This window comes from Indicator indicator, chromosome 3, assembly GCF_027791375.1.
Source record: "Indicator indicator isolate 239-I01 chromosome 3, UM_Iind_1.1, whole genome shotgun sequence".
NCBI lineage: Eukaryota > Metazoa > Chordata > Aves > Piciformes > Indicatoridae > Indicator > Indicator indicator.
Window position 1 is genome coordinate 44380121 of NC_072012.1, and position 27874 is coordinate 44407994.

Below are 27874 nucleotides of genomic sequence, written 5' to 3' on the forward strand. Positions count from 1 at the left end.
GTTTTGAGCAACCTGTCACATTTCTGAGATGTCCTGGCAAGAACAGCCAGATAGACTGGAATCTGTGTTCACTCAATCAGACAACATTATAATTAGCATTTCTGCAATTTGGCCATAGATTTGAATTAAGCCCACACTATCTTTCTGTTATTTTTAGTGGCACACATTTTCTCTGTCCTTTAGAGTTGTAAAAAGTTTTTAACCACAGGTTGGGCTCAGTGGACTATTCCCCTGCTATAGCTACTTCGGCACTATTGTAGGGAAAAGCATCAGGAGCAGGAAAGACGGAGTGGCAAACTTGTTCTTCATCTCTGAACACCTCTGCTACCTGGGGGAGCCCAGTATTTCCTGCTGGAACTTAGATGTGCCAAAAGCCATTGTGGGCACTGGAGCAGCACAGAGCTAGGAATGTGCAACAACCTTGGCTCTTGCCTCCCTCAGGCCTCTCAGAAACAGCACAATATACAGTGAGATTGCTTTGTACTTCTGGAGCCCATACAGGCACCAGCTGACCTTGGTGAGAGCTAGTGGTGCTCACAAAGCAGATCTGAGGCTGGGAAGTGAAGGTGGTAGACTTGTTTCCATTCTCCATCCCCATCACTTAATACCTTGATCTATTCAAATGCTGTCAAATGTAAATATGGCTTTATTCACTAAAATTCATAGTTCTGTTGATGTATCTATAAGCAATGTTCATTTCAACAAAAGAAGACAGAGCAAACATGAATGAATATCATGGGAACTTCCTCACCAGGGTTCCATTGTCCAGAGAAAAGAAAGTTCAGATACAATCTTCACGGCAGATTAGAAATGGTGTCTTAGAACAGGCAATGATCAGTTTGTTATCATTACAAACAAAAAAGAAGAAAGGGCAAGGAAAAAAATCTCAAATTAACAAGTTTAATTAGAGTGTAATTAGGGTATGTGAATGACTCATCTGCATTTTGTGCATTTTTCAGATTTCTTTGTCTTTTTATGTTGAACCAGAAGAGATTGCTTCCATTTTTACTTGTTTAAAAATGTGAGTAATAAAATTGGGATATCATGCTGAAATATGTCAGCTTAGATGTTCATACCCACTGGAAAAAAATGGGCATTAGAAAGGCAACAGCCATGAATAATCAAGTAAAACTGTCCATGTATATTGAGACTTAGGCAGAATAAGAAAGAAAGAATCATTAGCAGAACAGCTGGCAGAAACACATAATTATTCTTTATGTCTCTCATGAGATGTTCAGCTTTCTTCTCTTCCTGGAAAAGTGAAATTGATGCTGTCATTTGTTATCAAAACAGTTCATGTAGCTTGACTTTCTTTGGCAGATGTACACAAGAAAGATAAATTCTTTACAATTCTTCAGGATAGTAATATCTATTAGTAAAGGTGAACACTTACAAAAAGCTACATAGTGACACATGCAAGCCAGATCATGTGGATTTTTTTTTCCTAAATGAAAATCTGGAATAAAGATACTCCTGTTCCTGTCTGAATCAAGGTAGCATAGGGAAGTAAAATTTTCTTGCTGCTTAGTGATTTAATCCTTGTCACAGTTCCTGTAATCTATTCAGTTGTAGTCCTTCCTTGAAACAAATATGCAAACTATGCTGAGACTGTGATATTATTTTATTTCTAAAGATCTATGGACTTTGTTATAAATGGTCATGAATAGATTTTCTGTACTGATCACTGAATTGGAGTGAAGGATAACTAGTAAGGGAGATTCTGTGAAGTGTCTGAAGGCTGTAGTGTTTGTTACCATTAAAAAAATAAGAAGATAGATCCTGTCTCTTCCTGTCCTAATTCAAAGTAAACTGTTATATTTCTTTTAAGATTATAAAAAAATATCTATTATATATCTCAAAGCTTTCCAACGTACATACTTTCTGAACACTTGTTGAGAAAACAGTTCTCTTTCTAATGTGAAAGCATATTCTCATGGTACATGTTTTTTGGTTTCTTATTTCTTATAAGTCTACATTTAGTGTTTGCTTACATTAACAATGACAACAACAATATAATTTTCCTAATTTCTTTGTTTATGTTTTTGACTTTTTGTTTGTTTGTTTGTTGATTTTTATTGTAACAAACGAATTAAAAAAATAACATAAAATATTATGGATGCTTTTGACTGTCAAATTGAGTAAAGTTATTCCTTTAACTAACTCCTTTTGCTAGGGCCCAGAAGATTCTCCTTACTTTGAAGGGTCTCCTTTTGGAGAGGGTCCACAGAAGGCCCAGAGAGATGATCAGAGGGCTGGAGCACCTCTTCTATGAGGAGAGGCTGAGTGAGTTGGGTCTGTTCAGCATGGAGAAGAGGAGGTGCTGGGGAGACCTTCTAGCAACTTTCCAGTACTATGAGGGTTGTGCAACACTGGAACAGGTTTCCCAGGAAAGCGGTTGAGGCCCCATCTCTGGAAATACTCAAAGTGAGGCTCAACAGGGCTCTGGGCAGCCTGATCTAGTTGAGGATATCTCTGCAGACTGCAGGGAGAGTTGGACTAGACAAACTTCGAAGGTCCTTTCCAACCCAGACCATTCTATGATTCTATGATTCTGTGATCTTTTAGTAGCTACATAACATAGAATTAAAGGTGCTATCAAAATGGGAAGCTTAGTCTCTGTAATTTCTGGGAAAGGTACTTAGAGCCAGACTTCCAGGAACTTCTTTTTCCTTCTCAAAACAATTCTGATCACAGCTTGCCAGTTCTTTCACTGAAAGAAGAGTGTATCATCTTCTTCAACAGTTCAGATCTTTTGGGGGAATTGGCAACTCCTAAATCTGGGCTTTGAGAGCTGGCCATGAATCTATTAAGTCCAGCAAGTGCACTAGATGGAAATTTCAGTGGATTGTGTGAAACAGCCTGAATGAGTGACTGCTGTTCTGGAGGAGCCAGCTGTGCATTACCAACTTGTTGTGTTTTGGTATGTCTCTTTCCAGCCTTTTGTTGTCAGCAGCTGTTCCTGGGATGCAGTTAGATACTGTCCTAGTGGTACCCAGAGCAGGATCTGCTGACTTTCCATCACAAATGATTAGACAGTGAATTCCACCCTCCTTCAGGTCTACCATCATGGAGTGGAAGGGCGTTATTCTTCCTGTGTAGGTGGAGAGGTTCCTTCTAAAGAATGATTTCTCTCCCTTTCAGGCTAGGTGAAATTTGTGGCTGTGCCAGAGCTGCATTGATTTCTCTTAATAGTTAAACTACAACAGACATGCCAAGAGGAGATGCTCAAGGGTAGGATTTCATTGAAGCTAAAGTTTAGGGGTTGTGTTTGGACTGAGATGAATTTCTGATTAAAGTTAAGCTTCCACTGGTTTTTGGTAACATGTAATGTGTAAGATACTCTGAAAACCATGCTATGTTTTCTTCCAAATAAACATAATGTGCAAGCTGCTCGTAACTAATAACTACATGGGTAAGTTATTGGGAGACATTACCAAGAACTGCACAGGATTAGGGATTTTGTAGTGCTGTATTTTTCTTGGAAATTGGTGCATCATTAAACATTGCTTCAGGGTGTGATTGCTCTGTGCTTTTATACTGCTTGAACTCAGGAAGATATACACCTGCAAGTGCGTCATTGTGACTAACATAGTGACAGTCTTACTCCTAAGGCACTTGAGAAGAGAAGGCTGAGAGGGAATCTGATCAATATCTATCAATATCTGAGGGATGGGTGTCAAGTGGAGGGGGCCAGGCTCTTTTTGGAGGTTCACAGTAATAAGACAAGGAACAATGGGTTCAAACTAGAACATAGAAGATTTCACTTCAACATGAGGAGAAACTTCTTTCCAGTGAGGGTGACAGAGCACTGGACAGGCTGCCCAGAGAGGTTGTGGAGTATCCTTCTCTGGAGACTTTCCAAACCCACCTGGATGTACTCCTGTGCAGACTACCCTAAGTGATCCTGCTCTGGCAGGGGGGTTGGACTCCATGGTCTCTGGAGGGTCCCTTCCAACCTTTAACATTCTGTGATTCTGATTCTGTAATATTTTACACCGAATTTGTATTACCACTGTAATTGTATTTTCAATACAAATGCAGTGTAAAACAAAACCTTGGTTATGTCCTGTGTTCACTTTCAGCATGAGACATTCGTTGCTTGTATTTCTTCAAATGTAAATGAAAAACAATGCACTTTGAAATAAATGTAATTTTATCTGCTGCTTTACTAGATTATACAACATGGATTGATCTACTGTGTTGTATTTTAATGAAAAGAAGCACAAATTTATTTTGGTAGTCTGCCTACATTCATTTTGCTTTCAAATTAGCATCTCTCTAAAACAGAGTTTATACTAATAACATAAAAATCTATAGTAATCTCATTTTCATCTGGTGCCTGATTTTATTGTGGTTGATATAACTGCACATTAAGTGCAGTTATAAAGTAAAATCTTTGGGGAGGTACTGATAAATACTTGTTACAAAATCTCTTTTTTTGGGGGATAAGGGGGTGAAAAAAGAAAATAGCAATTAAGGAATGTATTTCTTATATACCAGTCTGGTGCTTTCCTTAAATATAATTAAATTTGCATTAAAAATGTGTGAGCCTGGATGTCTTAATTCAGTTAAATTCTGTATATGGCAAAACAAAACAAAACCAAACCAAACTGGCTAGAAATATTAGGGAAAAAAATAGAAGATGGACTCTCTTGGGAGCTTCATTGTTAAAATTGTTTTCCTGTGCAAGATGGGAGATTCTTGAAAGTTCCTGAACTTAATGTGCCTAATGCCTTGATACAGAGAAAGGACTATATGAATAAAAATAAACTAGAAATCTTTACCCAGTAGAGCTCATTAAGTGTTGAATGTGAAACGGTGGATGAGAGGATATTTGGTTTAGACTATATTGAAACTAATCAGCTGGATTTTTCATCCAAAATTTCAAATTTTTATATTCCCCTTTTAATGATTTTTTTAAAAAAATAGTAATTTGATCTAAATTAAAAGCTCATTTAATTTTTTTCTTTCCAATTTAAGGCAGTTTTGGGCTAATGCTGAATAGGAATGGACAGGCAGATTTATTTAAAATGGAGATTTCTGTCCTTCATGAGTGTAATGGGGGAAAAAAATAAAAATACAAAAAAAAAAAAAGCTTTCTGTGATTGCCACTTCACTTAGGTTTTGTTACTTGGCCATTTTGAATGTCAGAAATAAAACATTAAGCGTGTGCTCTCCATACCTCATCAGAATGCAAACATGCAATAACACTAATTAGTGTTGCTGGGATTAAGATATTTATTTGGGTAGCTAACTTTAGTTGGTATTTTAGAGCAATTAATTTTAAAGCTCCTGATGTGGTCTTAGTGAAACCAAATTGATGTTTCCTGTCTTATTGGTGCTTATTGCTCTGGACAGGTATACTTGGAGCTCCCCTCACTCTGGTGTGAGATAAAGCTGTTACAAAGTAGCACCAGTGAGGATTGTTTCAACAGGAAAGAAGGTACAAGATGAGGCCTGGGCTGCTAATTAACTTTAATTGGGAGCAATTTGTTTAGAATTAGAAGTTTTATAGCCTGCTGAGTAGTTCAGTCTTCTCTGTGGTGTCTCTTTCCAGGAATTCCACCAGGTGAACCCAGTGTAACGCTTTGTGTGTTGTGTTTAAATGTCTGTGGCATCTTTGGGTGTACAGAGTACAAAACCTTTTTCTATACTGAAGGAAAATTATTGGGTTTGGGTTTTGTTTTGTTTTGTTTTCAGTAGTAAATGCTGCTACACTGTGTTTTTTATTGTGTCTCTGTTACAAAGGTCACTTCAGTACAGTACATTTGAGTGCATTTGACCGGCAGAACTAAACTTGGTGCATGCTGCTGCTTTACAGGAAAAAAAATATATTAGTTAGTTTACAAAAGGTGTGGTGAAGTCCATCCCAAAATCTTTTCAGTAAAGACTCCTGAAGTTTCACAAGGTCTGAGTTCTAGATTGTTACTTTATTCCTGCTCTTGTGGGGTTCATAGTTTTGTACCACCTAGTTGTGAGATTTGTAGTTGTGTCTTCCAGGAGGTACTGGAGACCGTTAGAAAGAACAAAGCTAACAGAGAAACAGTAGAAAACAGAGATGCAAAGACAGCTAGAGGGATTTTGGAGCTACCTGTAATACAGCATATTTAATATCCAAGTATAGTTCTTTCCATCCCTGAATGTTTTCCTGAGAGGATTGGGGGTGCTCTATATGTAATAACATTCTTAAAGGTGCAGGAATAAGGCTAAATCTTTTAAGTATCAGACATGAGGTACAGTAGTCAAAGAAAAATGAGGGGGCAAGTAAACCATAGAAAAAACCTTGAAAAGAAATACTGTATTTTATGTGTCCAGTTCTGGAGCCTCTATTACAAGAAAGATCTGGACATGCTGGAGCCACAAGGATGAGCAGAGGGCTGGAGCTCCTCTGCTATAAGGACAGGCTGAGAATTTGGGCTATTCAGTCTGAAGAAGAGAAGGCTCCAAGGAGACCTTATTGTGGCTTTCCAATATCTGAAGGGGGCTACAAGAAAGCTGGGGAGGGACTTTGTAGAGTGTCAGGTAGGGATAGGACTGGGGGGAATGGATCCAAACTGGAGGAGGGGAGATATAGATCAGATGTTAGGAAGAAGTTCTTTACCATAAGGGTGATGAGACACTGGAACAGGTTGCCCAGGGAGGTGGTGGAAACCTCATCCCTGGAGGTTTTTAAGGCCAGGCTGGATGTGGCTCTGAGCAACCTGATCTAGTGTGAGGTGATCCTGGCCATGGTAGGGTGTTTGGAACTGGATGATCCTTGAGGTCCATTCCAACCCTGACAATTGTGTGACTCTGTGATATTAGAGACATGAGACCTGAAAAGACTTGTGAATTTGAAGGATCTTTTTGTTCTTTTCATTATCTCAGTCATCTTCCTGTTAATCCAGGTATAGGGGAGTAGTTCCACTATATTGATTCCTAAAATAAGAAAATGCACCCCAGGGAACAATTTTTAGGTTTACCCAAATTAACTGGAAGGAAAACCAGAAAAACCTTTCAATCAAGAATCAAGAATCAAGAATCAAGAAGGTTGGAAGAGACCTCAAGGATCATCGAGTCCAACCTGTCACCCTACACCTCATGCCTATCTAAACCATGGCACCAAGTGCCATGTCCAATCCCCTCTTGAACACCTCCAGGGATGGTGACTCCACCACCTCCCTGGGCAGCACATTCCAATGGCCAACCACTCTCTCTGTGAAGAACTTTCTCCTCACCTCCAGCCTAAACCTCCCCTGGCGCAGCTTCAGACTGTGTCCTCTTGTTCTGCTGCTGGTTGCCTGCGAGAAGAGACCAACCCCCTCCTGGCTACAACCTCCCTTCAGGTAGTTGTAGACAGCAATGAGGTCTCCCCTGAGCCTTCTCTTCTCCAGGCTAAACAGTCCCAGCTCCCTCAGCCTCTCCTCATAAGGCTGTGCTCAAGGCCTCTCACCAGCCTCGTTGCCCTTCTCTGGACATGCTCCAGCAATTCAACATCTTTCCTAAACTGAGGGGCCCAGAACTGGACACAGTACTCAAGGTGTGGCCTAACCAGTGCTGTGTACAGGGGTACAATGACCTCCCTGCTCCTGCTGGCCACACTATGCCTGATGCAGGCCAGGATGCCATTGGCTCTCTTGGCCACCTGGGCACACTGCTGGCTCATGTTCAGGCACCTGTCAACAAATGCTTTATAGCATTTCACAGAATCACAGAATATTAGGAGTTGGGAAGGACCTCAGAAGATCATTAAGTCCAACCCCCCCCACCCCCCCACAACCAGAACAAGATCACCTAGAGTAGGTCACACGGGAATGCATCAAGGCATGGGTTTTGAATGTCCAGAGAAGGAGACTCCACAACCTCTCTGGGCAGCCTATTCCAGGGCTCTGCCACCCTCACCCTCACCTCTCAGTCTCCTCTTCTCCCAGCTAAAAAGATGCAGCTCCCCCAGCCTTTCTTCACAGGGGAAATGTTCCACTCCCTTCGTCATCTTTGGAGCTTTAAGTTACAGTTTTAAATTCACATCTTATTTGGGATGGTAAGACTCTAATATATTTTTGATGGTGAAAGCAAAGATGGTCACAGAAGTGTATACAAATACTACTTCTAATTTTACAAATGCTTTCATTTGAGGGAGCAGACTTTAGTGGTTTGTCTACTGTGCAGTAAAAAAACCCTGAAATACCTCACCAAAAAAAAAAAGAAAAGAAAAAAGAAAGACTGAGGTTAAAGTCAGGAAAATTAGTATGCCTCTTTAGGGTTAGTATTGCCTTTCATATTGTTACTTCCTTTTTTAAAGTTTGCTAATTACCATACTTTAAGAGCATGGGCTTTCATCAAAGTGTGTTTTTTTGCATGGAGGTGAAGGAAGGAGGTGTTAAGGCTTCTGGAATTGACACCTTCTAGCAGCAGATTTGATTTTACTCACCCTGCCTGAGCTGTAACAATCCCAGGTGGTAGATAGTTCATGCAATGTGATTCCAGAGCAGGGGACTGAAATGAAGCTGCTGTCCTTGATGTCATTGCCTTCTGGAGAAGAGAATATTGGGGTAGGAGTCACTGTAGTGCACAGATCAAGACACCACAGTCAAATTGCAGCAGCCAGCAAGGACAACCAAGAGTGCTGCCATGGTGGGAAGAGGCACAATCAGAGGGTGGGTCTGAAACCCAGACAGGATATGAATGAGCAACATTCATCAACTATTTCTAAAACATCAGTCAAGGTACAGCTGGGGACTGACCTGCTGGAGAGCAATGAAGGGCAAAAGGCCTGGGAGTCCCAGTGAATGGAAGGTTGACCATGAGCCAGCAATGTGCTCTTGTGGCCACGAAGGCCAATGCCATTCTGGGGTGGATTAGGAGGGATGTGACCAGTAGGTCGAGAGAGGTTCTCCTCCACCTCTACTGTGCCCTGGTGAGGCCTCATCTGGAATAATGTGTCCAGTTCTGGGCCCCTCAGTTCCAGAGGGACAGGGAGTTACTAGCGAAGTAGGGCCACAAAGAAGATTAAAGGAGTGGAAGATCTTCCTTATGAGAGACTGAGAGAGCTGGGGGTCTTTAGCTTGGAGAAGAGGACCTTGAGGGATGACCTCGTTCATGCTTGTAAATATGTAAAGGGTGAGTGCCAAAAGGATGGAGTCAGGCTCTGCTTGTGATGCCCAGTGACAGGACAAGGGGCAATGGGTGGAAGTTGAGGCATAGGAAGTTCCATTGAAACATGAGGAAGAATTTTTTTCATTGTTAGGGTGACAGAACACTGGAACAGGCTGCCCCAGAGGGATTGTGGTGTCTCCCTCTCTGGAGATATTTAAAACCTGCCTGGATGCATTCCTGTGTGATCTGGTGTAGGTGATCCTGCTCTGGCAGGAGGGTTGGACTGGATGATTTTTCAAGGTCCCTTCCAGCCCCTAACATTCTGTGATTCTGGTTTGAGAAATGGTTTGGAATAACTTTATTTTTTTCTTTTAATTTGACTCCAGAAATTATTTACAAGTATAACAACTGAGTCTCAGAAGACAATTTTGTCATATGAAGAAGAAAAGGATGTTGAAATTGATGTTCTACCAAGTTTTCCTCTTCCATTTCCATGGGTGTATTTTCTACCAAGAGTTTTTACTGTCATAATAGATTACCAACGTTGTCGCCTTTTCAATTCGTTGTTGTCTGCTTCTAGCAAGATTTGGGAGTGCTTAAAGGGGTTAAATGGGGCAATTACTAAGTAAAGTTTCTCAACACTGTCTCTCCAGATAATGTGAGAAAATGCATTCATACTTCAACTTAAATGAGAGATGTGAAAGGCAAGTTTTCATATATCATAATACCGTAGAACATGATGTAAATGTGTTGGAGCAACATAATGGTATACTGGAAAAGAGAAAAGAATAAGAATAAGAATAAGAATAAGAATAAGAATAAGAATAAGAATAAGAATAAGAATAAGAATAAGAAAGAATAAGTGTAAAAAATAAGAATGAGAGTATGAATAAGAATAAGAAAGAATAAGAATAAGAAAATCTAAGAATAAATATAAGAAAGAAGAGTAAGAAAATAAGAATAGGAATAGGAATAAGAATAGGAATAGGAATAAGAATAGGAATAGGAATAAGAATAGGAATAGGAATAGGAATAGGAATAGGAATAGGAATAAGAATAAGAATAAGAATAAGAATAAGAATAAGAAAGAATAAGAATAAGAAAGAATAAGAAAGTCTAAGAAAATATAAGAAAGAAGAGTAAGAATAAGAATAAGAAAGAATAAGAATAAGAAAGAATAAGAAAGTCTAAGAAAATATAAGAAAGAAGAGTAAGAATAAGAATAAGAAAGAATAAGAATAAGAAAGAATAAGAAAGTCTAAGAATAAATATAAGAAAGAAGAGTAAGAATAAGAATAAGAAAGAATAAGTGTAAAAAAGAAGAATAAGAGTATGAATAAGAGTAAGAATAAGAATAAGAATAAGAAAGAATAAGAATAGGAATAAGAGTGGGCATGAAGCAGCAAGGTTTCTATGGGGAAATACATGAGATCTTTTCATTGCCTGCTTTGTAGCTCTTGAGGAATTTTTATGGAGCTGGAATTGGTGACCATTATTTTGAGACATCCCTAAATTGGTGCCTCTTCATTTTGTGGGAGGAATGAGTTCTTCTCCCCTTGACGCCCCTGAATGTGGAAAGCCTGATTTTGCAAAACATCAAATTACATACCTGCTGTTCTTAGCATGGTTAATAAGTGTGAAGAACTCACTGAAGACAGATAAGGCCTCTTCTACTTCCTAGTAATTCTAAGAGTATTAAAGAATGTAATTAGAGGAGAAAACAAAAAAAAAAAAAAAGGGGGGGGAGGGGCTGTACTTTACAGAGTTTGGTCAGTTTATGAGAAAGATTATATAAAGTCTTTGTCTTCATTGGCAGCGGGAGATTGCTGCTATCATTTTCCTCTAAGCTTTTGGGTTTATAAAAAGTGTGCAAAAAGTACAGTGCTTTAATATTAAGTCTGACAGTTACACTAACACCCGGAAAATGGCTTTAAAAAGGCTTTCATATAGCAATCTGCATTATGGCCAATTTAACCATTGTTGCCCATGTAAGCAACTATTAATATACTTAGGCTTTTAATTTTGAAAAGTTTATAATCTTTACTGCAATTAGTGGGAAACTGAGAAACTTGTTTACTTGAGTAACTTCTCAGGGAAATGAGGCATGTGGGAACCGTGTATTCTTCGGTAGACTCTTTCTTGCAAAACACAAAGTATTTTGCCCCCAAGTTTGTAATGTTTGGGTTGTTTTGTTTTGTGTAGCTTTGTTTTATTTGTTAAGCCAAGTGAAGGAAGGGTTTTTGTATTTGACATGGGTATTTCACAAATGAACACTTTCATCAGGATATAAGCATTTTTATTCTCATCCCTACCCTCTGTCAATTTCTCTCAGTATTCACAAGGGTCTGAAATAGACTTTTGCTAAGCAAATTCAGTCTATTTTGCAGACACAGGTGGTAATTCAGTGTTTTGAAATATTTTATATTAAATGTAAGGATTATGTGAATTACAACACACAACAAACCTTTTATCTGTGCCTTATACAGCAGGTGATATGTACATGTTTACTGTGGCACAAAGGTGAATCATTTTTAAAGAGGAGTATCATCTACTTTTTATTTGTATGCTTTTTTTTTCATTTATAGAAGCATTAAAATTCTTAGCACATCACAAATACTTCTTGGTAGCATTGATACCACTTATTCAAGAGAAGTTCAGGTAATTCAAAACCACTCCTATATAGTCTAACCAATGATAGATTGACAGAGGTGTTACAGAGGGGATTTATCTTTGGCCAGTAGCTCATGTCTGTTGATGAAACCTGAAGAAGATGAAACTGCTAGCATATTTAGAACTTCCAAACTCTCAGCAGCTCCAAGAATCATAGAATTATCAGGGTTGGAAAGGACCTCAAGGATCATCCAGTTCCAAACCCCCTGCCATGGGTAAGGACACTTCCCACTAGATCAGGTTGCCCAGAGCCACATCCAGTCAGGCCTTTAAAACTTCCAGGTGTGAGGCTTCCACCACCTCCCTGAGCAACCTGTTCCAGTGTCTACCACCCTCATGGGGAAGAACTTCTTCATGTCTAATTTAAATCTATCCTGCTCTAGCTTGGATCCATTCCCCCCAGTCCTATGCCTGCTTGACATCCTAAAAAGTCCCTCACCAGCCCCCTTCAGATACTGGAAGGCCACAGTAAGGTCTCTTCAGAGCCTTCTCTTCTCCAGACTGAGCAACCCCAACTCTCTCAGCCTGACCTCATAGGAGAGGTGCTCCAGCCCTCTGATCATCCTTGTGGCCCTTCTCTGGACACGTCCCAGAGGATGAGGATGCACTGGCACGAGGATGCACAGTGATTTAAGATTCTCTTTTAACAAAAGGTAGCGGGCAGAGTGCCTGCAGACTTTGGTCTGTATTGTTAGTTTTAGCTACATATTTAATCTATCTATTCTTTTCAGAAAGGCAATCTAAGAGAACAGTGTTCCTGTGGAAGCTGCATAGACCATGTGATACACATTTACAGGAACCTGTGAAAACAAGGATGTATTTGTCTTAAAATATAGCACGTCTTAAGCATTCAATTAAAAAAAAGAGACTGTCAGAGAAAATCACTTTTTCTCTCCTCCTGCCTTCACTTTCTGTCTGTTACTAGGAAGTGTGATGAAATGCAAATGATGAGTTAGCAAGAGATATCTTACACAAGTGTAGCACTTCTCAAAAGCCACCTGAAGTTAACTACTTGTTCATTTTCTCTGTTGTATCTATTATCAAATAAAGTACGTAGAGTGAATGCAAATACCAAGTGCTTAGTAATACCTACCAGGAATGATCAAACTACATGTCTTCAGAGTGTAAGAACTTACTTGAATTTGTCTTTCAAGCCCTGAAACAGGCTGCCCGGGAGGGTTGTGGAGTCTCCTTCTCTGGAGACTTTCAAAACTTACCTGGATGCATTCCCTCACAGACTACCCTAAGTGATCCTGCTCTGGCAGGGGGGTTGGACCCTGATGATCTCTTGAGGTCCCTTCCAACCTCTGATATACTGTGAGACTGTGAGACTGTGATGAAAGCAAGCGTGCCATCTCTAGATTTGCATGCTGCATAAAGATAGATATTCTTTCTGTGTTGAGAAATACAATAAAGAAACATGTCTGGTTTAGTTTTGCAGCTTCTGAGGCCTTCATTAGACTTCTTCCTCTTATGAAGAATTAAAAAACTGAAGGTCATATTTAGGTAGAGTTATCTAGGAAAAAATACAATTCATAACACTGCCATAACATGGATGGACTTTTGTTACTCATTCATATACATAGTTTTGCAATAGGCAGGAGTACTAAAGTGAATTGAAGGAGATAAAAATCCTTAAACGTTTTTTCTTTTAACACCCTACTACCTACAAAAAGATCTCTGAGGTCTCTTTAGCTTGGAGAAGAGGAGGCTGAGGGGTGACCTCATTCATGTTTATAAAGATGTAAAGGGTGAGTGCTGAGAAGATGGAGCCAGGCTCTGCTCGGTGATGCTCAATGACAGGACAAGGGGCAACAGGTGGAAGCTGAGGCATAGGAAGTTCCAATGAAGCATGAGGAAAAAACACTGGACAGAACACTGGAACAGGCTGTCCAGGGGGGTTGTGGAGTCTTCCTCTCTGGAAATATTCAAGACCTGCCTGGATATGTTCCAGCGTGATTTGGTATGGGTGACCCTGCTCTGGCAGGGAATTGGACTGGCTGATCTTTTGAGGTCCCTTCCAGCCCCTGGCATTCTGTGATAGAAAAGAAATGCTCTTTCTTTTCATTTCCTGAGTTGATAACAGAAGTTCATAGTTCTGCTAAGTTCACCTTTAGTAGCCTGTTGCAGCTGCTGTTCTGCAAAAAAGAGCTACCGAGACGTGTGCAGAGAGCACGATTCTCTAGCCAGCGAGTCAGATGCTGTGAAGAGCAAAACAACAACATTCCTAAGGGAACCATCCTGCAGAAGCCAGCCTCCTGACATGCTGGCACCTTTTATAGGGTGGTGCTTTTAGTTTATATACAGGGCTGGGGTTTATTGGTCGAATGAAAGATAAAACAGATATTTAAACAGCTACTCTGAGCAGTAGAGAAGACTGGGAGGTAGGGATACTACTAGGGATATACTCAGACTTCTACTTCTGACTGTCTGAGATTCGACACTCTAAGACTTTGCAATGCCAGGGATTCTGCAATGCTGTAATAAAATACTTCTGAGAGGACTTCTGAGATTTCTCTACTCTGCATTTTTGGAATTCTGTTGTGGAGCAATAATGGGGTTCATGCTTCACTCGTCATCCCAATGGCACCACGTTATCAGCGGTTACTACTACTACTACTACTACAGTAGCCTTGTGTTTTGATAGGGAAATCCTGAAGCATAGACTCATGCAGGAAGTAAAACCGCTGATAGAAAGGTTTGTGATCTGAACACTCATGAGATGCCTATTTTAGGGGCTAAAAATCTTAACCTCTCATAGAAATCTACATTTGTAGAAGTACTTCAGTGTTGATCAACTGAAATGCTTCATGTTAAAACTAAAATATTCAAATTTATCACACCTCAAAAGTTATCTGAAATATAGTTCGAATTTTGATTCCAGAAATCCAAGATGTTTAGTTTGGAACAATGTTAGTGAAGTATTTCAACAGTAAGTGCTCTGTGACATTTCTGCTCAAAGCTCAAGTGAAGTAAATGTTGAAAATTCTGTGTTCATATAACCTGGTTTCATTTTCACAAACTAATAGTCCATGTGAAGTAAATGTTGAAGAATCTGTGTTTGTATAACCTGGTTTCATTTTCAAAAACCAACAGTCCACGTGAAGTAAATGTTGAAGAATCTGTGTTCATATAAACTGGTTTCATTTTCACAAGCCAACAGTTTTGAACTGATGAATATCCCTCAGAAAATGTTATTTTAAAAACGAGTTAAATAGAGGGTGGAAAAAACCAGCCATTTTCAATCTTCCAGAGCAATACTGTTTTTGTATCTACACAATGGCATGTGCCATACATTCACTCCATCAAGCAAGCTCTTTGTATTTTTCTCCACTAACAATGTTTATTTGCACTTGAGGCATCATCAGCTGGGTTCTGAAGTTTGCAGTGACCTCACTTGGAGCTCAGTGTTGTGCTTAATGCAGCTTGTGTATGCAAAGCTGTTCTGTACACATGTAGTGCATGCCTTTGTCCTGCATGAAGTGTGAGGTGTCCTTTGTCGGCTCCATCTGCAAACACTCTTATTTCCTGCCTCTTGGGCTTTAATTATCCTGCCATACAAATACCCATTGTGATGGCATGGGAAAGTTCTTGTCATTTAAACGAACCTCTCTTCTTGCAGCTGTCTGTCTTAATTGGCAGTGATCCTCTTCATTGTAAGTGGTAGGAATTCTTGTAAAAGAAACCTCTTGGGAGTCATGGCTGCATTTTGAAACAAATAAAAATCACCTTGGGCGTTTGCCCAAGGAGAGGTATGAGTGTTCTTAGTCACCACTTTTAAGTTCCCAGCATGGGGAAATCTCTCCCGAAATAATGACAACACACTGAAACTGCATAAAGTTCAGGAGCTGTCAGCTAAATGTTCTGCAAGTTAACAGAACCTGAAGGATAGCCAAGGAATCAGGCCCAGCCAACATGGATTTAGGAAGGGCAGGTCCTACCTCACCAACCTGATCTCCTTCTATGATCAGGTGACCCGCCTGGTGGACGTGGGAAAGGCTGTGGATGGAGTCTACCTGGACTTCAGCAAGGCCTTTGACACTGTCCCCACAGCAAACTCCTGGCCAAGCTGTCAGCCTGTGGCTTGGACAGCAGCACTCTGCGCTGGGTTAGGAACTGGCTGGAGGGCCGAGCCCAGAGAGTGGTGGTGAATGGTGCCACATCCAGCTGGCAGCCTGTCACTAGTGGTGTCCCCCAGGGATCAGTGCTGGGCCCCATCCTGTTCAATATCTTTACTGATGATCTGGATGAGGGGATTGAGTCAGTCATCAGTAAATTTGCAGATGACACCAAGCTGGGAGCAGGTGTTGATCTGTTAGAAGGTAGAAGGGCTCTGCAGAGGGACCTTGACAGGCTGGACAGATGGGCAGAGTCCAACAAATCCAAGTGCCGGGTGCTGCACTTTGGCCACAACAACCCCATGCAGAGCTACAGGCTGGGGTCAGAGTGGCTGGAGAGCAGCCAGGCAGAAAGGGATCTGGGGGTACTGGTTGAGAGCAGCTGAACATGAGCCAGCAGTGTGCCCAGGTGGCCAAGAGAGCCAATGGCATCCTGGCCTGCATCAGGCATAGTGTGGCCAGCAGGAGCAGGGAGGTCATTGTACCCCTGTACACAGCACTGGTTAGGCCACACCTTGAGTACTGTGTCCAGTTCTGGGCCCCTCAGTTTAGGAAAGATGTTGAATTGCTGGAGCATGTCCAGAGAAGGGCAACAAAGCTGGTGAGAGGCCTTGAGCACAAGCCCTATGAGGAGAGGCTGAGGGAGCTGGGACTGTTTAGCCTGGAGAAGAGGAGGCTCAGGGGAGACCTCATTGCTGTCTACAACTACCTGAAGGGAGGTTGTAGCCAGGAGGGGTTTGGTCTCTTCTCGCAGGCAACCAGCACCAGAACAAGAGGACACAGTCTGAAGCTGCGCCAGGGGAGGTTTAGGCTGGAGGTGAGGAGAAAGTTCTTCACAGAGAGAGTGGTTGGCCATTGGAATGTGCTGCCCAGGGAGGTGGTGGAGTCACCATCCCTGGAGGTGTTCAAGAGGGGATTGGACGTGGCACTTGGTGCCATGGTTTAGATAGGCATGAGGTTTAGGGTGACAGGTTGGACTCGATGATCCTTGAGGTCTCTTCCAACCTTCTTGATTCTATTCTCTTCTATTCTATTCTACTAAGGTTATTTTAAATGATACTGACCTTTCTGCATTTAATACCTGGAGTTTCTGTCAGAGGTGTAAAAGGAGTTTTAACTGTTGGATGAAGCTAGTCTGAAAGGAGTCTGAAAAGGGACCAGGAGGTATCTCTGCCTGGCCAACTAGGAAAGGGTATGTAAAGAAAACAGCCTGCAGACAAGGAGGAAAAATGGATTTCACCCTGATACTAACACAAGAAGCTGATAAGCTGCTGTGTGCTCATCAGTCTATTCCCTGATGTGAACCATGTCCAAAGGGACAATGGGAATTTCTGCCTTGTCAATTTCTCCCTTTCCTGATTATCTGTGTACCACTAATTCAATCATCTGACATTCTGTTGCAGATTAATTTCCCCCTCATGGCTTTTTCTTTTCTGGGTTTTTATTTAGTTTGAGTTTGTTTTGTTTTATTTTGTGTCTTTTTGTTTGGTTTGGTTTTGGTTTGGTTTGGTTTGGGTTTGGCTTTGGTTTGGTTTGGGTTTGGCTTTGGTTTTGTTCTTTTGCGGTTGTTTTTCTGCTGGTGGTGGTGTTTTGTGTTTTTTTGTTTGTTTGGGTTTTTTTTTTTTTGTGGTTTCTTGTTTTGAGGATTTCGTTTGTTTGTTTTATATGGTTACTTTATGGCCAAATGCTTTTATATAATTAGAAGGAAAAGAGAAGAAGGAGGAAACAAATGAAAGAAGGTGATTGGGAAGAGAAGACATGATGAGGAAAATCTTGTTCAGCACAAAACGTCAAGAGGATAGGGAGGATGGAGATGTAGAAAATTGCTCTGGTTGTGTCACTTCCATGAAACTCCGTGACAGGATTAAGTCACCTGCAAATAACACCACAAGATCCTCGTGAGCATTCTGTCACTGTGAAAGGAGCACACAGTCACTGAATGTGTGTAAGTGTTATGTATAATTTCTTATTTCCTATCATCAGGCAAAGGTGAGAGATGTGAATTAAAAAAAAAAAAAAAGGGCAAACAAAAAAAGAAACAATCTCTAGGCAATAATACACTTCAAAAATCCACTGCAGTTCACTGATGTTAATCACTGAGGTGCATAAGTCACGAAGAACTTTACATTTCATTTTTGTGCATTCCTCTCTCCAGGAATATTCCTTTTGCTGAAAGAGGAAAACATGATGTGTGTAAGAACTGGAAAGGGCCTGAATAACTGAACATCTGCATAGAGATTTCACGTTGTTCAGCCTAGAGAAGAGAAGGCTCCCGGGAAACCTCATTGCAGCCTTTCAATAGATAAGGAGGGGTTATAAGAAAGAGTGAGAGAGACAGGACAATCGCAGAATCACAGAATGGTAGGGTTTGGAAGGGACCTCTAAATATCATCTAGTCCAAACCCTCCTGCTAGAGCAGGTTCCCGTAGAGCAGAGGTAGTGGTTTTAAATTCAAAGAGGGTTGATTTAGATTGGATATATGGAAGAAACTTTTTGTTATGAGGCTGGTGAAACACTGAAAGAGGTTGGTTGCCCGAAGAATTTTTATGTACCTCATCTCTGTTAGTCTTTAAGGTCAGGTTGCATGGGACTTTGAGCAACTTGACCTAGTGAAAGGTGTCGATGCCCATGGTAAGAGGATTGAAACTAGATGATCTTTAACATTCCTTTTCAACCCAAACCATTCTATGATTTTTATGAATGCTAGGCATCCCAGAATAATTTAGCTGTGTCATTACAGCTATATATGGTAGTATTAGCAATCAAATTTGCAGGATAGGTGGGGCAACATTCTTTCAGGACTTTGAACATATCATTAATTCACTAAAAAATGAGATGCCCTTTGAAGATATTAAGTATACATAGGAACTAACTGTGTATTTTTCTTTTATGTTGATGGTATCCAACCAGGAAAACAGCAGATGTGTTAGTAAGCTGTCTCCTGATCTCCTTATTGTTAAAACTCCATTATTTAAAACTTCACTGTGTGTAACAGACTTTTTCACCCTTCAGAGGAATTTAAATGTAGATACTGGCGAAGAGGTTTAAGGATCAACAAGTGGTAGCCCAATAAACTCCATCTGAAAAGAAAGCCCATAGCTCATCTTTTAAACTTTGAACCTTCTTCTTTTCTAGTACAACAGTTTAATTCCAACCAGGAGTTTTTTTTAATGATTGTGTTTTTAATCTTTATTGAGAAATATACTTTAAACACATTAGAGGAGAAACATTTGCTCATTTTACAGTCTTTGATGAAGATACTGTTGTGTATCTTAGCAAAAGGGCAAAGTTGAATTTATTTAAAAGTTTAACCCCTTAAACTATCATTCCATTAAAAGAAAAGCAAATTTTCATGAAGATGTTGCTTAAAAGCTATCATCTGAAAATAATTCATTAAAAGGAATAAGCAGCAGGCAAGAGTGATTGGACTGTTTACTTGCAGTACATGGTAGATAAGGAATTTAAGTTAGGGAATGTATTTGTATGAAAATGTAACATGAATAGCCAAGTTAAATGTCTCACACAGGAAACTTTAACAGCTGTGAAGGTTTACTTAGGTTGTCAAAAATTTGGGGTCTTTCTATAATTCATAACCCTTTTCTATGATTATCCCAGGCCAGCTGCATGCACTGTGGCATGTCAGCTAATTCATGCACAGTGTTGGGGAAGGTGAGAATATTTAAGTTATTGAACTGTCTAGAATAAAATATCCCAAATATATCTTTGGAGCACTGTGCTTTGTCCCAGTGAAGAGCTGCCACGGGTTGAGTTGAATCTGCTGGTATTCAATACCATGCTGCTGTTCATGCCTGCTTCAAAATGAAAGTTGTGGTGGCTTGGCCCTGGCTGAGGGGCCAAATGTCCACCAAAGCTGCTCTATCACTCCCCTTCTTAAATGGACAGGGGAGAGGGGAAAAATATACGAAAGGCCAGTAATAAGATAGAAGCAATTTAATAACAATAATAAGCAAAAGCAATAGACCACATGGAAGTGAAAGCAGAGGGAGAGAGATGTTAGTGTCTACTTCACATCAGCAGGAAGTGAGGGGTGGGGGTAGGTCACTGGCTTCTGCTGCTGCTTCTGCATTTTGCCATGCTTTTCTGCAGATAGGCTGAGGTAATTGTGCATCTCATCATCTCACTAAACTCTCTTTATCTCAGCCTGGAGGTTTGTTTTTGTTTTTTTTTCTACATCTTTCCATTCCATCTGTGTGAGGGGAAGCTTGTGAGAGAGGGCTGTGGGAACCCAGGACAACAGCACAGTGCTGAAGTGAACATAAGAGCACAGTGTGAGGTATTCAGTGTGAGATATCCTCTAAGGATATAGACTGTATTAATTCCTGCAATGAGTCTGGGATGTTAGCTCCTGTCAGCAGCAGCCACCTGTTGGCAGTTTTAGAAATAAATCTCGAAGGCACTCCATCCTATTAGTCCCAGAGAAGATGGTAGGGAAGGAGGCCCTTTACAGATCCTCTCCAAGTTTTTAAGGGTGTTGATCTGATGATGAATGTTCAATACAATGCTGCTGTGAATGAAAGTGCTGGCTGGAGCAGGAGATGATGGGGCTTGGAGTTCAGATTGTAACCTGAGATGTTTCATTTTTCCTGGGGCTTCTTCTGACTTTGAGTGTGGGTCTCTTTTGCTTTGCTGACTGCTGGCTTGGATGCTGCCCTGTTCCATTTGCTGGCTGCTGGCTTGGATGCTGCCCTGTTCCATTTGCTGGCTTCGCTGATTATTGTTTGCTGGTTTGGCTTCTTTGCTTGGTATTGTACATTGTATCATTCCATTACACTCTCCTTATCTCAACCCACAAGGGTCTTTGTGTCTTTCCCTTGCTCCTGGTCTCTGTGTGGAGGGCTTGCTTGAGCAGGGCTGCCTCAAGCCAGAACAAGTGTACTGGCACCTCAGGCGTTTTTCAGCTAATGTGATGCAGTTTTGACTACAGGCTGAAGGTTGGATTCATGTGCTGAAGCTAGAATTCTTAACTGTTAAAATTAATTCATTGTTAAAAAAATAATTCTAGGTTGTGAAGTTTTTTTTTTTATATTGATGTTTTTTATTTCTTAGAGAGAGATTTGTTCTCAAACATGATGAGCCAAAGCCAAGCTCCCTAGGAAGCTGCTAATAATGCATGAAAAAGTGACATTTCTCTTAAAAATAAAATAACTTCATTTTAATGTACATTCATAAAGGAATGTAAAAAGCTTTTATATGTTATATATATGAAGAACAGTTTCAATAACCTTTTTTTTCCAGTTATCTCACTTCCCAGTGTGAGCTGGGTGTGCATTTCTGTTTGAACAGCAAGGAAAAATGTTCCCACTTATGTATATCTTCCTGAATCTGAATATGTGTACAAACACAAAAGGGGAATTTATACAGTAGTCAGAGAGGCACGTCATATATTAAAAATAACTTAATATTGTTTATAAAATCTATTCAAACAAACCCCAAAACAACCACAATTACATTAAGAACAGCTTGAAGCCTCCTGTCACTATTAATGTTCTTACAATACATAAATACAGAATATAGCAATGTTAGGAATAATCAAAGGAGGAAATACTTCCAACTCAAGGTATTTTTTTTATTACTTCCTTTACATGTTCCTGACTCTTTTCTTGCAGATTTGCATTATTGTTACATTGCTTCCTACACCAAGAATCATATTTTTATAACTGATCATCTCAGGAGACTGGAGACTGGAGACAGTAAAATGCAGTTATATCTGCAGTTCTACTGCTTAATTACATAGAGATATAAAGAGAGAGCAAGGCTGTGCTTGTATGACACAGACCCAAAGGGCAAGAAGCACAGCAGTCTTACCTCAAGGGAAATGAAGGGAGCCATTGTGTGCCTCAGGGAAGGAGAGACAAAAAGAACAACTCATTCAGCAAGAAATGTGCTTAGAGCAATGCCCTGAGAAAGATGTCATCCATTGCTAAAGGTGATGGGGGAGAAGAATAGTTTGCTGCCTCTAATAGCTTGCATTGTTTGTGAGGCTACATTCCTATTTGTTCTACAACTGAGTGATCTCCTGAGAGCTCTAATAGCTGCAGCTATGCTTCTCCCTCTGTACCTTACTTTTAACAATGCCTTAAGAATGACTCCTGACTATATAAAACACACATAAAAGAACACAGCATGCCCTCCACATTGGACCTCCTCTGTCATCAACAGTGAATTGTAAGACTACAACAGTGGTGGTTATCATTTGGGGAAAATTCCCAGTATGACAGATGAGATTTTCTTTCTCCATTTTAATCATCATAAAGGCTCATTGCTGCTTTGTTGCAATGAAACCTTTGTGAATTGGATAATAAATACATGTCATACATTTGAAGGATGACTCCTTTCCCTGAAATCAGTTAAGCTTGGCTAAATGTTGAAAATGCTACACTGCTATCAGCTGGCAAATAGTTTGGTTTCATAGATAGGCTCTTAGACTGTGCAATGCATTTATTTAAAAACACCATGCAGCACTTATTTTAAAGCATCAATCCTTTTTATTTTCCTGAAAGTTAACTGCTATTGTGCAGTTTATTTGAACAGATAATTACCACCATAACCAATTTAAAATATGGTAGCTTTTCTGAGAAATGCTTTTGGGAACTGACTTTATCCCAGTATGATTTAAATGGAGTTCAGAACAACATGCAGTGGATTCGGGGAATATTCTTTCCACCATCACTAGCAGGAAATAATTAGTGCAAGAGGAGTTCTTCAACAAGTGTGCTTTTAAGTGTGCTAAAGTACCTGAATAACTCTGCACAGTATTACACAGCACCTAAATAGTCCTAGGCTAGCTATTGAGACTAGTGAACCAACTAGATTTTGACTTTCAGGCATTGATTATCTTATGAAAGTCACATAGGAAAAGGATGTCCTAAATCTGTATTGAAATTCAGTTTTAGGTCTTACTTTGTAGATAGCTTTGTCTTGGCTTATGATGATTTGAATGTCTACAAGCACTGATAAAGAATTTTGGGTTTTATAGTCTAACAACAACCCAGACATAATTCTTAGAAGTTAACATTTACCATGAGCATTTAAGATCCATTTTAATACATCAAATTGTTCCTGTATAGTACCTTTTTTATTTTTTTAATACCCTGCTTAAAGTGTGTCTAGCTTGCAAAAAAAAAAAAAAATGTACACAACATAGCTCTTTTCTATTTGCTTCTGGTGCAAAACATTTTTAACACAAATTAGTACATAAATAGTGACTATTATTAATGTTGGCATTAGTCTGGAATAGTTTGTTATACCCACTCATCTATATTTTGCATGCTGCTCATGCTGGAAATCAATGAAGCGTGTGAAATTGTAAATGACAAAGTGGAAGCATTTGCATCTCTATTCACTTCTGCTCACAGATTAAGTTTTAATCTGCAAAAAATCAAACCCCTATGATACTGAAGGCCAACAATAAGAGGTCCAGCACGAGCGTGGTGCTCAGTGGCTTGAAGTCCAGATGGAGAGCAATGACAAGTGGTGTCCATCAGGGTCCATATTAGGACCTGTGCTGTTTAATATTTTTATCAGTGCTATACACAGTGGATTGAGTGCATCATCAGCAAGTTTGCAGATGACACCAGGCTGAGTGGTGATGTTGATAAATCAGAGGGTCAGGATGGCATCCAGAGGGACCTGGACAAGCTGGAGAGGTGGCCCAGGTGAACCTCTTGAGGTTCAACAAGAGCAAGTGCAGAGTTCTGCACCTGTACTGGAACAATCCTCATTATCAATAGACTGGGGGATGGGATGATAGAAAGCAGCCCTGCAGAAAAGGACTCAGGGGTGCTGATGGACAAGAAACTGGACATGAGCAGGCAGTGTGAGCTTGCAGCCCAGAAGGCCAGTGGCAGCCTGGGCTGGATCAAAAGATGCATTGCCAGCAGATCCAGAGAGGTGATTCTGCCACTTTGCTCTGGTGAAACCTCTCCTGGGGTACTGAGTCCAGGTCTGGAGCCCTCAATAGGGCTGATGGAGAGGGTCCAGAGGAGGGCCATGAAAATGATCAGGGGGTTGGAGTACCATTGCTATGAGAACAGGCTGAGGGAGCTGGGGTTCAACCTGGAGAAGAGGAGACTCTGGGGAGACCTAATAGCAGCCTTCCAGTGCCTGAAGGGGGCTACAGGAAGGATGGAGAGAGACTGTTTACAAAGGCCTGCAGTGACAGCACAAGGGTCAATAGCTTCAAACTAGAGAAGAGCAGATTTAGATTGGGTGTTAGGAACAAGTTCTTTACCAAGAGGGTGGTGAAACACTGGAACAGGTTGCCCAGGGAGGTGGTTGAGGCCCCATCACTGGAGATATTCAAGGTGTGGCTCGACGAGGCTCCGGGCAACCTGATCTAGTTGAGGATGACCCTGCTGACTGTGGGAAGGTTGGACTAGATGAGCTTTGGATGTCCCTTCTGGCCTAGCCCATTCTATGATTCTATGAATCTATCCACAAAAATGGATATTTGGATATACTGTATCTGGATATATCTGGATTTGTAATGGATATATGTTACACCAAAATTTGACGTGAGGGGTTCAAATGATAAAGCAGCCATAGTGATGTGTACCCATTTCTGGTTTAGATGCTTTGCACACATTGACTTATACCCACAGCGTGGCTTGAGCTGGCAAAAAAAAGAGGAAAAGGTAGGAAGCAGTGAGACTGAATCGCTCAAGGTCACTTTTATGAAGTTCGTAGCAGAGGTGGGGCTCGAAGTCAACCATTTTTGTAACTGTGCTGCAGAGCAATCATTCCCAGAATCCTGTCTAGATAATTACCTCCACCTTACGTGGCAGTGCCTTTCCTAGCGGGCATTGAACTCCAACCTTGATGAATGGTGATGCATTACTTGCTGTGACAGGAGCATAAGCTCCAAATGAACAATTATTTAAATGTTCTCAGCTGAGAATCCTGCCCTCGTCATCCATGCTTGATGTACAAACATGGTCTCCTGACTGTCTACGCTTTTGCCCATCTGTTTGGATGGCATAATGCCTGTTCTCAAGTAGGTCAAAACCTTGCTGCAGGGCATCTGTGCCAGGCAACAATGGCTTTCAGTGGAAGACTGCGTAACCCTGAAAGTGTCTTGGCTTCTGCAGGAAGTCCTTCCTTTAAAGTAGTTGGAATCATAAGCTCCTCATGGTTGTATGCTTATCCTCAGGTGTTGCAAAGCAGTAGTGGTATCAGAACAGGGAGGAAAAGGAGACCATGGCCTAACATGATGGAAACAAGGCCAGAAACAGAATCATAGAATGGTCAGGGTTGGAAGGGACCTCAAGGATCATCTAGTTCCCAACCCCTCTGCCATGGGCAGGGACACCTCACACTAGATCCCTGACAGTTCTGCGATTCCGTGGGTGCAAGCTGGAGCATAGGAGGTTCCATGTAAGCATAAAGACCCTGCTCTGACCTGATGATCTCTTGAGGTCCCTTCCAACCTCTGATATGCTGTGATACTGTGATACTGTGAAAGAAAAACTTTATCACTGTGAGGGTGACAGCGTGCTGGAACAGGCTGACCAGAAAGGTTGTAGAGTCTCTTCTGGAGATGTTCAAAACCCACCTGGGTGCATTCCTGTGTGACCAACTCTCAGGTGATCCTTCTCTGGCAGGAGTTGAACTGGATGATCTTTTGATGTGCCTTTCAACCCCTAACATTCTGTGATTCTGTGTGATTGCTAAGGGAATTAGCAAAGTGCCATCTAGTGTAAAATCTTAGCAATACCTGTTTATAGAGTGAGCATTCTACATGCATATATATGTGTGTATATATATATATATATATATATGTATGTAATCATACACTTTATTTTTCATTAGTAAGGACATGGATAGTGCTGAATTTTCCAAATTTTGATGATAATTTGTAAATGACTTTTTTTATTTTCCTAGCATATTAGTCTGATTTACTGATGATAAAAGCAAATTCAGGCCCACTAACAGGAACAAAAAAATCAAAGGAAGAATAAATAGCTCAAAACTAATATTAGGCATATGCTTTCCTAAAGCAGAATCAGTTTCCATTATGAGATACCATCGGTCTTTGAACAGTGTCTGTCCTGCTGGCCTCTGTCAATCTGTTGTGTTTATTCCTCACATTCTTGCTTGCTCCATTTCATAAAGCTTGAGCTGAAGTAGCCACTGTCCTTCTCTGTCTAGAACAGACAGAAGAAGGTTGAGAATAGCTAGCATCACCTATACACCTATATACCTCATATATTCCTTAAAATTGATCAGCTGTTCTTTTCTATGTGTAACCCGATAAAACCTTTTAGTTAAATTGCCCAAAATCTCCATATATACAACGGATCTGTATTGGTATATGCCTTAAGTGGGCAGTCCAAAGTGCTTAAACCAAGAACCCCAGTCTCAAGATTAATTTCACAAGTGGTCATGCTCTGTAAAGTGATTCAGTACATAGCCTGGACCTCTTAAGACAGTTGGTAACAAATGTTACATACCAGATATTTCTGTGCACACATGGGACTCAGTTACCTTACAGTCATGGAATCTTGGAATGGTATGGACTGGAAAAGACCTTTAAGGTCATCTAGTTCCAACCCCCTGCCATGGGTAGATACACCTCCTACTACATCAACTTGCTCAATCCATCCTGGCTTTGAACACTTCCAGGGTTGGAGCTTCCACGGCATCTCTGGGCAATGTGTTTCAGTGTGTCACCACCCTTGTGGTGAAGAATTCTGTCTCTAATGCCTAATCTAAATTTAGCTTCTTCCAGTTTGAAGCCATTACCTCTCGTCCTATTGCTACATGCTTTTGTAAAAAATCCCTCTCTAGCTATCTTGCAGGCCTCCTTCAAATACTGGAAGGCTGCTATGAGGTCTTTCCAGAGCCTTCTCTTTTGAGAGGACAAGCTGTTATTTACTACTCTAAGGATCAGGATAGGAGATTTGGGGTCTTGGGTCTTCTCAGCTTGGATCCATAAGTATGTCACCCTAAATGAATGATCTAACCATCAAAATGCCAGCAGTTGTCCAGCCCCTCATCACCCTGCCTGGGGAAGCTGTGTTGCTCTGCATCCACAAGTCCAGCGAAGGGCCACAAGGATGATCAGAGGGCTGGAGCACCTCTGCTATGGAGACAGACTGAGAGAGTTGGGATTGTTCAGTCTGGAGAAAAGAAGGCTCTGAGGTGACCTTATTGTGGCCTTCCAGGATCTGAAGGGGGCTACAAGAAAGCTGGGGAGGGACTTTTTAGGATATCAGATAGTGATAGGACTAGGGGGGATGGAATAAAGCTGAAAGTGGGGAGATTCAGGCTGGATGTGAAGAAGAAGTTCTTCCCCATGAGAGTGGTGAGAGCCTGGAATGGGTAGTCCAGCGAGGTGGTTGAGGCCCCATCCCTGGAGGTGTTTCAGGCCAGGCTGGATGAGGCTCTGGCCAGCCTGATGTAGTGTGAGGTGTCCCTGTCCATGGCAGGGGGGTTGGAACTGGATGATCCTTGTGGTCCCTTCCAACCCTGACTGATTCTATGATTCTAAGTGCAAGAATATCTCAGGTGAAACAAGGGTGAGCTGGAGCACAGCACAAGTGTGGTGAGATCAGCCAGCTGGGAATAGGCAGCCCCACAGTTTCAGCACCTGGTTCTTGGACCGCTGGAATCACACAGAAAACCTAAATTCTTACAGTGCCTATGTACCAAGGTTCATCTTGCTGGCCTTGTTTCTGGACCCTGGTATCGTTTTGCAGTCTCAGCATCATCAAGGGCCATGGCAAGAGCTCTCAGACAGAAGAGGCATTTGCCTGGAAGTTCAGGCTGTGTTCTTGAATTGAGAGCTCTGATTCACAGGCTCCTAGGCTGTGTGTCTTGACCATTAGGATATGACTTCAGTTCATTATGATAAGATATTATGATAGAGTATTGTTTGCCCATATACCTCAGATACATCTAAACATTCTTCAGAGACCTACAGATGAAACCTAGCCTTCCAGTAATGAAAAAAAAAAAGGATTAGGAAGTGCTGAGTCCTTGGAATGCATCAC

The 27874-nt window shown here is 41.0% G+C and overlaps 1 protein-coding gene across 6 annotated transcripts in view; it reads left to right on the top strand.

Annotated features, from left to right (window-relative positions):
* The window catches only part of PPFIA2 (PTPRF interacting protein alpha 2), a 309460-nt gene that overhangs the window by 42094 nt on the left and 239492 nt on the right, over positions 1-27874 (top strand). For 3 of the 6 annotated variants that reach the window (XM_054399560.1, XM_054399555.1, XM_054399559.1), the window contains exons 3-4: positions 18278-18299; positions 20243-20248. The exons of 1 other annotated variant lie outside the window; for it this stretch is intronic. In XM_054399560.1, the coding sequence (XP_054255535.1) occupies positions 18278-18299; positions 20243-20248 (28 nt within the window). Of the gene's footprint in view, positions 1-552; positions 570-18277; positions 18300-20242; positions 20249-27874 lie in introns of all 6 variants that reach the window. 2 more of the 6 variants (XM_054399556.1, XM_054399558.1) reach the window with 1 other exon arrangement.